The 13,028-nt window shown below is 49.7% G+C and overlaps 1 protein-coding gene across 1 annotated transcript in view; it reads left to right on the top strand.

Annotated features, from left to right (window-relative positions):
* Positions 1 to 13,028, top strand: part of LOC141951429 (hydrocephalus-inducing protein homolog) — a 123,917-nt gene that overhangs the window by 56,537 nt on the left and 54,352 nt on the right. Inside the window, exons 13-17 of the mRNA XM_074887648.1 lie at positions 2,506 to 2,605; positions 3,765 to 3,883; positions 5,892 to 6,115; positions 10,421 to 10,488; positions 12,437 to 12,672. Of these exons, the coding sequence (XP_074743749.1) occupies positions 2,506 to 2,605; positions 3,765 to 3,883; positions 5,892 to 6,115; positions 10,421 to 10,488; positions 12,437 to 12,672 (747 nt within the window). The remainder of the gene's footprint in view (positions 1 to 2,505; positions 2,606 to 3,764; positions 3,884 to 5,891; positions 6,116 to 10,420; positions 10,489 to 12,436; positions 12,673 to 13,028) is intronic.

The following is a 13,028-nucleotide window of genomic DNA, read 5'->3' as shown; positions in this document are numbered from 1 at the left end:
TGTGACCAAGAGGTTGTGTCAGAGTGGTGGGGATATTGTAGAGAGTGGGAGCCGATCAGCTGAGCATTAAGAGCACCCTGTGGTGTGTCAGAGCTGGTTTTGGAGTGTGTCCCAGGGCTCCTGCTGCTTTACAGTCGGACTGTGTCTCCACAACTAGCTTAGCCTGCTCTTGAGCTCCTGAAGTGCGTTGAGGTGAGGTCCAGAAGTCCGGCTGCCCACAGCGCCGAGTCCTGGTGCTCCATGTAGTGACATACGGACATAAAGTGTAGCCTGGCCTCAACTCTCGAGTGGAAACCTTTCCTGAATGGCTGTGTTAATGTTACGCAGTTTGCTCTGGGACTGAATATAAGTGGGCTACTGCGTGAGTCTCTCCCCTTCTGTATTGTCCAGCATTATCAACCTTTTGATTTCCATTAATTCCATTATTTATGGAACAACCAGGTTCACATTCAGTTTTACTCGTGCCTGTCTTTCCCCCTGGCATATGGGTGTCTTTACATCAAATGGTAGTAAGTATTTTCTCCTCTTTATCAAATGTAGAATCTAAAAAACCACTGCTGCTGGCTTCCACAGCCTTCTCTCCAGTGACAGCCCTGTAACTTCTAGCTTGGGCAGACACCCTTCTTGCACTGCCATGTAAATCTGCTGGAGAGGCCCCCCAGAGATGGGACCTTGCTGCCTCAGACCTTCTGGCCAAAAGTGGCTGCTCTCTTCTTCCCACCTCTCACCCGTGATGTGTGGGAGCTCCCCACAGAAATAATGAAACCCTTGTAACAGGTGACTGGAGGAAATAATTGCTTCCAGAGGTTAAGAAGCTGGTGGAGAGAGAGTAATCTTGGAAACGCTTTCTGGGTGGGATGGCTTTGCAGGGTTTGTGCAGAAGCTTTGCTGTGCCAGTGGACCATTAGCTGCCAGTATTTTCAGGTGCTGCGATCTGTAGAAGCTGCAGCAGGTCACTTCAGTCTGTATAGGGTTAACTTGATGATGAAAATAATAACAAAAAAGAGGAGGCATGATTTTGGAATTACCATGTGACCGAGAACATTTTGAGCAGTCATCCAAGCCTGTGGGAAACAAGCTGATACACAGCTCTGACTTTCTGAGCACATCTCAAATTTGGTTTATTTTTGCATCTACACATGGTATGTCAGCAGAGGCAGCTGTGATGGAGGCCCAGGTGGCTGCCAAAGGACAAAGTCCTTGCTGTTTGCTGCATCCTCCCCGCCACAGCTCGGCTGTAAGTCACATTGCAGACCCATGGGAGCTGACCCCTTGGAAATGGCAACCAGAGGAGAGGGAGGACGAGGACTTGTTACTGTTACACTGACCTTGACAAGTCATCGCTGTCCTGTCCTTGCCTGGTAGTGACTGCTCAGTGTCACGTGTGAGCTCTGAGTTGATGGAGGTGGTCTTCAAGATGTCCAGGTTACGAAGGTGCTACTGTTGTTGATCCAGAGGTTGGGCCAGGAGCTAACAGTGTTGTTTGTTGCTGCAAATCTGCACCTCAGCTGGGGAACCAAGCTGTTCCCCATCCAGATGAGAGGCTACTGCAGAGCACTTTGGTTTTTGGCGGAAGGCACCATCTCCAGTGGGAGCCGTGGTCCATCCCACAGCTCCCTGTGGGTTCAGTTATTTATGGAAAGAGGCAGATGTTGGCTTTGGCACTGCCTTTCTCCTAAGTGCCCTGAGCTGACAGGGTGCACTTTGAGTGTCATTTTAGTACTTCTTTTGCCAGCTCTGCCTTTTGTTTCTTTGACTGCTTTGAGCAGTGATTTCTTTCCATTGCCTTCCCCCTCTGCAAAGCAAAGCAGGTGATTTGGCCAGCAGTTGGTGGTGCCCAGCTTTTCAAGACCAGCTTTTTCTTACTCAAACTGGTGGAGATGTAGCAGATTCTCTGCATGTATTTATGGTTGGGCTCTTGCAGAGAGACCACTTGTGTAGCTGTGAGTCACGGTGTGCCATCCCCTCCCGTATCACCTTGCTTTATGCTGTAGCAAAGCCAGGGTACGACAGCTGGAGTGGTTGTGCTGTACCATCATACATCCACCATCTGTATTTTATGCCACCTGCCAGTTGCAGCCTGTCTGAGGCCAGAAGTGTTTCAGCCAGAAGTGTTGCAATACCATGTTCACAGCACTGCATAGTTTTACATCTGTCCTGGTTACCATCCATGGTGGTTCTCCATGCTCTGACTCAACTGCCATCCTATAGAGAACACGTAGCCCAGGCAGACCGCTGGCTCCTGAGGTGCTACTGGAGTGTGAGCCAGTTTAGTTGCTTCGTTATAGCCCTAATTTAACAAAACACCTCTACCAGATGCCAGTAAAGGTAAGAGACTTAGAAAGTTTTTTTGCAGCTGCTTCCAAACTCCCATAAATTTTGTTGATAAGTGTTGGCTGTTCCCTGCTCTTCATTGATGCTCTAAATAAAGGCTACAGGGCTGTGCTTGAAAACAAGAAATGTGACGTTTGAAGATAAATGGTTTGCTGTCTCCTTCTGTTTCAGGAGGGAGATATCTGGCCAAATTCCTCAGCTGAAATTAATGTGATCTTTAGACCGCGAGAAGCCAGAGTCTATCAACAAACGGTCTACTGCGACATCTCAGGTATGGCTCCTTTCTCCTGCTTCTGTTGCCCACAGTGGAGGCGCAAGTAGTCTTGCAGCCCACTCGGTTCTCATGTAGTTGGTAGAAAGGATCAGTGGTCAGCAGGGTGCTGGCACGTGCCCACTGTCCCTGCGGTTTCCAGGTGGTCTCCTATCCAAGGCCAGCCCTCAGGATGTGTGGCTATCACCGATCCCAGAACAACTAAGGCAGTGAAGGGATAAGTTTTCATGCCGTGGGTTTGCCAGCATTTGCTCTGCTGCCAGGTGCCTGTAGAGGCCAAAGAGCTACAGTGGCCAGGATTCAGGCACTTGAGGCTGCTCCAGTGGGTCAGAGCATCCTTCAGACAAAGATCCCACACTGTCATCTTAGCAGGCTTATGGAAGAAAATGAGCATCTTAGAGTTTAGCTATAAGCCTTGCAGTCTCAGTTCCTTTGCAGCAAGGGGTGTGTGTATTAGCAGTATGTTTATGGCTTCTCTGACCTCAGCAGTGAGGTTTTCCATAACTGTTCAGCATGCTTCAGGTAAGGTGTCTTTACAAAGCTGAGCTCTCGGTATCATGGTGGGCATAGGTGAGTGCTTCTCTCTGGAGATCACGAAGCCCTGTCTTATTTAGGTGCCGCTGCAGGAGGTGAGCCCCGGAGCCCCGGGCACGGAGCTGTGTGTCAGGCACGGGCAGTGGCTGAGATGCTCTGCCTGCTGGAGGCAGCTCTCAGACGTGCATATCGCCGTTAGCAGGGAGCTTCGCCTTGCCTGGGCTCGTACTTCTCGGCTCCTGTGCTCTTGTCTCCGATTGCATCAGTATAGATGGCGTATTTTTATCTTCAGTTCTGTTTCATGAGCTTTGTGCCTTCACTGAATGGATTTCAGAGCTCATCTAAGCACATGGGAAGAAATTCAGAGATTGTGTTTTAAACTCAGCATCGCTTTTTCAGGGTGCAAACTGATGGCTAAATGAGAAACCAGCCTGAGGGGTTGGTTAGAAATTAGAAGCCAGCCCCAAGGCATATCTCTTGAGGGAAGGGAAGAGTCCTGTATCTCCTCCTGGAGCACCTAGAGCTGGTCCCATCCAGCCCCGAGTCAGGGACTAGCACTGAGGCAGCCTGGACAGTCCAGGATAACAGAGGGAATTACTGTACTGAAGTGGAAATCTCTCCCCAGGCCGCGAGACCAGGCTGCCCCTGCGCATCAAAGGGAAAGGCATAGGGCCTCGGCTCCGCTTCAGCTTTGAGCAGCTGGACATCGGGAAGGTTTTTGTTGGATTAGAGCACAGCTATGAGGTGAGCAGTCGGGATTCTGAGGGGCTGGGGGGGATCCTGATGGCTCCCAGGGCAGCAGTGAACCTCGTGGACCTGTGGGATTCTGGCAACTCGGGTCATTGTGAGTAGGGAGTACTTGACATACTAGTCAAATTCGGGGGCTTTCCCAGAATCTGGATACTTCTGATGGGATCTGAAAGGTGTGTATGTTGTTTGTGAAGTCTTAATCCCTGCTTTTTGTCAACCTTCCTTGGAGATCAGGTGGGAGGCTTCATGTGAAAAAATACCCCCTTGACCCATGAAAGCAGCACTGGGACAAAAAGATAAATATTCAGAGGCTTTTGTTCCAGCCCTGGATGCAATGCACCTTTGTACCCGGGCTGTTAAAAAGCAGCTGGAACAAATTTACTGTGTTTGAACTCCAGTCCACTGCAGCCAGTTTTCGGTTAAGTGCGTGCTGCCGGTTCCTGGGAGTTGGAGGAAAGCTGTCCAGCCTCTGGCTCAGAGCTGTGTCTTGCAATGGAACTGGGAGTGCTTTCCCTTGCTGACCAGTCTCTCGCCACTCTTCAGATTTGCTGCATCTCTATGAAGAGCAAAGCATTTCTGGAAATGAAGCAAAGGAATTTTCTACATATTTGCCTCCCCCTGCCAGTGGTGTCAAGTCTTCTGCAAAAAAATAAGATAGGGCAACTGAAAGAGGTAGAAAATGAGGCAATACTTTCGAAAGCTTGACTGTGGCAGGGAAGGACACATTAAGGTGTTTTCTTACCAAAATATTGTGCTCTCTATGCATTTGTAATGGTGATACTTTATTGATTACCTTTTTATTATTTTCATGACTTGAGAAAATGTGACTAAGTAGATGATACTGTTAGTGCTGTACTAAGCAGCTAGACTGGAGGTAAACCTCAGCTCAGCGTTGGATCCCTAAGTGCAATTTGTAACTGAGGTGTAAAAGACAAGAGAGGAGAGAGTAGTTTTCAGGTTACCCTTGCAGAGCTTGAATACGTGAATATTTTTAACAGCAACTGCAAAATTAAAAAATAAGGGACATCTCTCTGCTTCTGTCTCAATTTTTCTACCAGGTTTTACAAGGACAAAAGTTAGGGAAAAGAAATCCAAAGCAGATAGTTAAGTCCATGGAAATGGCAGGATTTCACCCCGCAGCAATCAGAACCTTTACCGCTTTGCTTCGGGTGGGTTTGTTGGTGCCTGACAGCGTGCTGGTACTCGCAGCAGCTGTGGGCATTTCTCGCCCAGCATGAGAAGAGCTGACTCTCAACAAGTGCTGCGGGATTGTGTCACTTGATCGAGGCAGTAGATCTCTCAAGTGTTCAACAAAATACGGCTTAGTTCTAAATTTGCAGTTTATTCTGATAACGGTAAAGTCTTAGATGGTGGCTATGAATATTTAGGAAAGAGAAATTCTTTGGAATAGATGGAGCTGCTGTGCACCGCACGCTCATCCTTTCCTGACACGTCTGTTTGAGCAAAGACTAAGAAAGTATCCCATTAAAGAAAAAATGAGAAAACTAAATTACATACCGTAGCAGAGTTGGGGAGTGCTTCTGAAGTTGGTTATAGTGCTGCCCTGAGGTGTCTTCTACATGCAGTAAACTTGTTGGCTGCAATGTGTTCTGCCCTCGGCAGGATCGGACTCGTCAGGAGCAGAATCAGTTGTGTGATGATTCACTAGTAATGCTGCAACTGCCCTTCCTTGCTCTTAGGGACAGGTCTGAATAGACTTGGTGATGCTGAGCAGCTCCTCTGCACTGCAAGTCGAAGTGGGCTGCTCTGTGTCAGTGGAATAAACCCCGAGTGACTGTTTCTATGAAGCTGTCACTGCTTTGTATGAAAAACCCAAAGGCAGAACTTGTCCTGTTGCATTTTCTTTGGCTTCTGCCAAGCAGCAGCACACAGCATCTTCTGCTTTTTACAGACGTTAATTGCTTAATCAGAAGACAAATCAGCCTTCTGTAAGAAAGGAAGATTCCTTATGTATTTCCATTTTGCTTTCTTGCTGCTGCAGGTGGTCCTGTTTAACAAAGGAGCCATCGACGCTGTCTTCAACTTGGTCCCTCCAGCTACAGCTCTGGGCTCCTGCTTCACCTTCCTCCCCCAGGAGGGCATCATTTTGCCGGATGGGCTGCAAGTCATCCGGATCTCCTTCAGTTCCACCATCCTGGGGGAGTTCACAGAAGAATTCAGGTTCAGTGTGAACGGATCCCCTGAGCCTGTGACCTTGACTATCAGGTGAGGAGGGTTATAGGAGCTTGGTGGGCACATCTGTAGCTGTCTCTGGGTAATCATCTCCCACCTACTTCATTTTAGGATGAAAGAGAGAAAAAAAGATGTTGTCTAAGGTCTTAGTCTTGGCTCGGATCCTAGCATCCCCACACTAAGAGCCAGGGCTTTTTAATCTTGACTTCAGTTTGAACCTTGCAGTTGCAGCAGCAAATGAAGTGTAATTGTCTGTGAGAGGAAATCATAGAATTGTAGAATAGTTTGTGTTGGAAGGGACCTTTAAAGGTCATTTAGTCCAACCCCTCTGCAATGTGCAGGGACGTCATCGACTCGATCAGGTTGTTCAGAGCCCCGTCCAACCTGACCTTGGATGTTTCCAGGGATGGGGCATCTACCACTGCTCTGGGCAACCTGTGCCAGTGTCTTACCACCCTCACTGTAAAATATTTTTTCCTTTATAACTAGTCTGAATCTTCCCTCTTTAAGTTTAAAACCATTACCCCTTCTCTTATTATGACAGGTCCTACTAAAAATCCAGTTCAAATCTTTCTTATAAGCCCCCCTGAAGTATTGAAAGGTCTCCCCGGAGCCTTCTCTTCCCCAGGATGAACAACCCCAACTCTCTGGGCCTGTCCTCACAGGAAAGGTGTTCCATCCCTCTGATCATTCTTGTGGCCTCCTCTGGACCCGCTCCAACAGGTCCATGTCTTCTGTGTGCTGAGGACCCCAGAGCTGGACACAGCACTGCAGGGGGGGTCTCACCAGAGTGGAGTAGAGGGGCAGGATCAGCTCCCTCGACCTGCTGCCACCTGTGACCATGACTCCTGTGCTCTCAATACCCAGTTTAACTTTCAAAGTCTTGGGTTCCTCTGGGAAGCAGCTTTGCCTTCATGGTTGAGGTGGGTGGCTCTGTGACTTTCCAGGACGCTGTTTGCACAGAATTTGGAAGCAGTAGGTTCTCACACGTCTCTGTGTGAGGGCCCCGGGGCTTTAAGTGACTACCCATGCTGGAAAACAGTTTGACTGGAGGTGGTACAGGAAAGGTGTGGGACTGCTGCCCAGTCCGGGTACCCAGGAACTGGAGTGACTCCTTCCTACAGGTAGCTCATTCGTCCTTGGGCCACGGCAGACAGTGGGATGGCATCAGCTTTGGGCGGTAGATGGTCTGGGCCACCGCCCCTGAACACACAGCAAGGCCAGCAGGGCTTTGGGGATGGGCCAGCCTGGGTGACTGCAGCCAGAGGCAGTGTTTTTAAAATCCTCTGTTAATAATCCATCCCAAATGGGTAGCAGCAGCCTCAGCATCACCTCTCATGCTCATGGGTTGGGACAAGCTGTCCTCTGTGCAGCCAGCGCTGTGGTACCTCCTCTCTGCAGCCAGAGCAGTGCTGACGCGGGAGACGGGGAGCTCTGCGGCAGGTGCTGTCACACGGACTCGGGCATCATCCCATGGGCTGGTGCCACGGCAAAAGATAATCCTCACCAAGCAAAGGGGAGAAGGGGGAAAAAAAGCTGATGACAGGAGAGGCAAAGCTCACTTCTCAAGACTGCAGCAGCATGCAAACTTGTCCCAGCTGGTCTTTAACGACGGGCTGGTGGGATGACGTGGTGTAGGCAGGAAGGCTGGTGCTGGGTGCTCTGGAGCTGTGGGGCTGGCTGTGCCTCCTCAGCAACCAGCTTCCTGGGCTGGTGCTGCTGGGAGGCACTAGACAAAGGCAGTAAAGCAGTGGGAGGAATCTGCGGTTGACTTTACCAATAAGGTGAGGGAAATAGATAAAAAAGAACAAAAAGGGTATTACTTTGCAAGAGAAGAGTGGTGAGTAGGTCTGTTGACCTCAGTAGAGAAACAATTACGTTGGCTTTGTGTTTGGAGGGAAAGTGCTGCTTTTTTTGGAAATCAAGAGGGAACATTTCACAATCAAATAATTTATTCTCCTCTGTCCCTCCCCCAAATTGGTCATGGGGTGTTATTGCATGAGCAGCTTTCTCCTTGAGCAAGGGCAGGTTTTGCTGGTAAGGCTGCACTTATCACAGGTAGAATACAGTACTGCTGCCTCTGCCCCGCAGTGGCCTTGCTCCTGGGGAAGGAAGGAAGGAGCTGTCAGAGGGATGGTTGTGTTTTGGCTTCCCCACAGCCAAATGAAGTGGTCCTTTTTTCCCCAGTGATGCCCTGGCTCCCAGTGCCCAGCACGCCCTCCCCTTCTCTGGCCACTCGCTGCCCTGTTTGGCCAGCACCCTCCTGGGCTCAGTGCAGACCTTCTGTCTCAGTGAAAGAGGATTGCTGGTCCTTTTTTATTTATTTCTTCCCCATCCTTGTACTCCTCCTCCCTGGATGGTGGCTCCTATGCAGCCCATCTGATGGCACCCCAGCACACCTGCCTGTTCCCATGCAGCTGTCCCTCAGCAGCAATTCCCATTGCAGTCCTCTCCTCCCTGAGATGGCATCTGCCTCCTTGAGCTCTGTCTTGCCTTTTTCAAGGTTCTCTCTCCAGCCCTTCTGTCATTCTCCAGCCCCACAGCTCAAGCTGTTTGTTTTCAAATGCTCTTGAGATGTCCACCCACCAGCTCCAGCTGAGCCTCCCTCTTCGGAAGGTTTTGTGCACTGGATTTCGTCCTCCGTGGAGAAAAGCTTCTGGTTCTTTTGAACGGAGGCAAGCTGGCTGGTGGGACACTGGGCTGCAAAGGAAGGAACGGGGATGAGAGTTCAAGCAGTTCCTCTCCCGCCTTGTGTTATCCTTCCTACTCTGCCAGGACCCTGATCTCCCTTCACACATGCATTACTCAATGCAACTGTAAAACACAGTTGTTGCCAAAACCACTGCCTTTTCCCCCATTCTCTTGCAAGCTGTACTGTTATCAGCTCTGGGTTGGCTCCTTGGCTGAGCCTTCTGGACAGTCATTCCAGTTTAACTTCCTAGAGCACAGATTCGGTGCACTCAGCAGAAATGGCAGTCATTTCCCCACTTGCCTGGCAAGGCTCATCCTTGGCAGTTTCCTGGTGTCATCCCCAGTCGTGGCTGGTTTGGAGGTAGTTTTCCATCATCTCCTGACAAATGCTGTGACAGAAAGCGTGTCTGCTCCCTTTGCTCCATCTAGAGTAAGCTGTTAGGGCTTGGGAGGTCAAGTCTGGTTGTGTGAGGTCCCTGGAGAAGGAACTTCACCATCAGCAGGGATTTGGTACCTGACTCATTCTTAGGAGCTGATTCAGCTGCAAGAATCGAGAAGTAGTGTTGGATTGAAACTCCTGAAAGTCAGTTTTTGAGTGCTCTTTGACTGTGCAGTCAGAAGGTGCCAAGACCATAGGTGATTATTCGTTACTTAGAAACCAACCTTACGAGGTGCTGGATGCTTGTTTCTTTGGTGTTTGGAAAGGGATGCTGGAAATGGGACAGCACGGATGGACGCAGGTCCCTCCTGCGGGATGCTGGGGTCTGTTCATGTGCAGAACATGTGGATAATGACAGTGGCAGTCCTGTGAATAAAATGAGAAGGCACTGTTCACTGTGGCCCTTGATTTTTAACTGAGGCAGAGCTGACATTGATTGTCATCAACCATGAAGTCAATTACTGAATGTTGTGCAGCTTCAAGTACTGATTTCAGTGGATGTGAGTGAGTTTTGGAGTTTGGAGCCTGTCTGCTGAGTTTAAGGATGGGCGAGGTGGTGTGGTGGGTTCAGGACACCCGTGTTCGGCGGTTTAAGACTGTTGCTCTTGGATGTGTCAGCTGGTGCACTGGTGATAAGCTGATACTTCCCTCCAAGATTCAACTGTCCGCTGTGTAGAACTGTTGCTGCTCTTCTCAATGGATGTTGGGGCTCCCCTGGATTCATGCCCCAAAGTCCTGCATGTGTAATGATTGTGTGGATCAGGTCTTCTGAGGAAGGTGTTCATATACTCCATGGAAACACCAGTTCCGGCTAAGAAATACCAAAGCAGGGAACCTGTGGCTGGGAAGGCTGGTTACAATGAGTCCCCTTTTGTGTGGACACCTCTGTCCATCACATTACGGGTGGGGAAACCGAGGCACAGAGCCATCACGTGTTCAGGGACCTTCATGGGGCCAGCAGCAGCGTGGGGGCACACCCTGCCATGGTGTCCTGAGCCTCAGCAGCAGCTGTTGGCTGCTGACCACTTTGCTTTGGCTGCCTGCTGTCCACATGGGTGCTGTGCTGAGCACAGGGGTGACAGGTTGATTTGAAACCCACCGTGGTTCCGAGAGCAGCTTTTACCCACCCGAGCGGTAAGGAAAGCTGAACGCTTTGCCATTCTCTCTAACCGAGCCAACACCTCCTCTGCCTGTCTTTGTCCTTGCAGGGGCTGTGTCATTGGACCGACTTTTCATTTCAACGTCCCTGCCCTCCACTTCGGTGATGTCTCCTTTGGTGAGTGTGCCCTGGGCTTGGGCCATGGGTTGAGAGCTCTGTGAATTACCAAAATGGAGCACTTTAACATAAGATTATCTGTCACTTGTGTTCCTCCATAGCAGCCTTCAGGGTGTTAAAGCCAGGGCTGCTGGTTGCTTAGGCGGTCTTGTGCCATCGTGAGATCAAATAGGACCAAAGGAATAGAAAGTCAGTAATTTCTGGTGTCCTCGTAGTCTGTTCAGCCCCAATCTCCCAATCCTTGGCAGCAGAATGACTGTGAAAGTCCTTGTCCCAGAAGGGCCCAGGGGATGGGACTGCAGCAGAAGGGAGTTTAAGCCACATACTGGCCTGTAGCTGCTCTGGGTAAATGTTCCTGTTGCAAGGCAAGGATACCATTTACCTGCCTGACCTTCAGTGCGAGATGTTAATTAACGCTGTGAGGGCCCCTCGTCGTCACCCACCAGGTAACATGCCCAAGCCCTGAATCAGGCACTGATGTCCTCGGACCATGGGCTCCTCCTTCCCCACCACAAGCCCAGCTCTGCTGACAGAGCCGGGGGCTGAGCATCCAGAGCGTCTCCATTGAAACGCAGATTCTGGTTCTCCATCTCAGTCTCACAAAAGGCTTTTTACTGAGATGATCTGCAGTTTAAATGTGAAATCAATTGTGGATTGACTGAAGGGCCATTATCATTCTGTGCCCAGGATGCCTCTGTGTTTTCAAGCTGTTCATGGACTTTTTAAGAAGACTCATTACCTTTCCTGAGCCGCTTCTCCCCTCCCTCCATCACCACTCTGCCACTTCTTTATTTTCTTTTGAATAAAACAACAAGAAACACACCAGGCAGAAATGTGGTTATGTAATAGGAGATTCATCCTCCTTAATCTCATTTCATTAATAAGGCCTTTCCAGCTGAAGGCAGCTATTGTATTTTTGCTTCTTTTAACTGCGCTGCTGACTGTTGACCTGTGTCTGGCGACTTTGGTCTTGTTTGGGACTGTGAAGTCTGTGTTTGTCCTTTTTGTGCCCCTCCTGCCTCCCTGCTGGAGTAACTGCTGGAGGTGGGCAGTGGTCACTGTTGTTGGACATGGAGAAACTCCCTGCTGTGGCTGCAGTTGGTTTTTCTCCCCGTCTGTATTCAAACGACGCTTGGTAAGCAGGCCACAGGAGATGTCTCCTTCTCGCAGAGCTGGCCAGCCAAGCCAGATGTCCACGCCAGAGCAGGTCTCTGCAGAACACCCCACCAGGTGTGGTTGTGTCACTGGTTTTCCATGAGGGAAGGCGAGTATCACAGCTAAAGTGATGTCGACCTTTGCGGGCCAGTGTGCAGTGTGGAAGCCATGTCCCATTCGTTAGGGAAGGTGGAACATGGCTCCTGCTGATTTCTGAGCAAGCATCAGGTTTGCCTCCAGTGCGGTGGGCTGGGAGTTGTCATGTGCTCAGTCTGGTAGCCCCAGACAGGAGATGCCTTAAGGATCCTGCCTAGAGAAACTGAGTTAGAGTGCTTTGCATCATGCTGTCGTTCCCAGTTTCATCCTTCCTTTCTTTTACCGTAGCTTCTCCTCGATGACTTTATATACTGAAAACTGTAGGAGTGTTCGCAGAGTTCACAGGGCATTTTACGGGTTGAATTTTCAGAATAAATGGTCTGTCTGGATGGACACTTGTAAGTGAGAACTAATTGGTGCTGGTTTGGGGGCAGGTGAGAGAGCTCCTCACAGTTAGAGAGAGAGAAACTTGTGGTGTTCAGCATCGCTAAGAGTGGGCATTTCCAAGGAAGCAATCTCTGTCATCAGCGTAAAAGGGAACTTAAGTGACAATTAATTCCTTGCGTAGCTTCTCAGTTAGCTGTACTTCAGATTGAAAAGAGCTGAACTCCAAACCCAGTTTTATCATAACAGGCTATTCACACCAGGAATCACAGGACAGTTGGTGCATAAATTCATATTTGTGTCATTTTCCCAGGCTTTCCTCACACCTTGTCGTGTCGCCTCACTAACACCTCCTTGGTGCCCCTGACCTTCAACCTTCGCATTCCTGGGGACGGCTTGGGAGAGCCCAGTGTCAGCAGTTCTGTTCAGATGTCAGACAACACTCGCCTACTCCGGAGAAAGGGAGCCCAACATCGCCTCAGGCCAACCGAATTTACCATAAAGCCCCGCAGAGGGACCGTCCGCCCCCTGGGATTCCTGGATATCCAGGTATGGGAAGAATCCAGCCATACGTGCTCAGCGGGTGGAGCTGGAGCTTCTCTGAGGGATGAGAGGGCTTTAGCACTGCTAGCTTTGAGTTTAACGCGGGTAAGATACCTGCACTAGTGTTAGGCTTTTGTTAGCTGCGTTACTCCGGGGCTTTTCTGAAGGACCACTGCTTTGTTTCCAAAATCGTAAGCTGAAGATCATGTACCGTATGGTCAAGGACAGAAGCCATTCATATGTTTTTGAGAGCTGCTTTGAGCAGTTTCTTTGATTTAAAGTGGGCAGAGGAAGGATAAGGACAGAAGGTGGCTGTTAAAAAGAGAGATGTCATTGTATAAAGCAGTTTGCTTTTCTTCCCG

This window comes from Strix uralensis, chromosome 17, assembly GCF_047716275.1.
Source record: "Strix uralensis isolate ZFMK-TIS-50842 chromosome 17, bStrUra1, whole genome shotgun sequence".
Classification (NCBI taxonomy): Eukaryota; Metazoa; Chordata; class Aves; order Strigiformes; family Strigidae; genus Strix; species Strix uralensis.
This window is presented reverse-complemented; position numbering and strand designations above follow the sequence as displayed.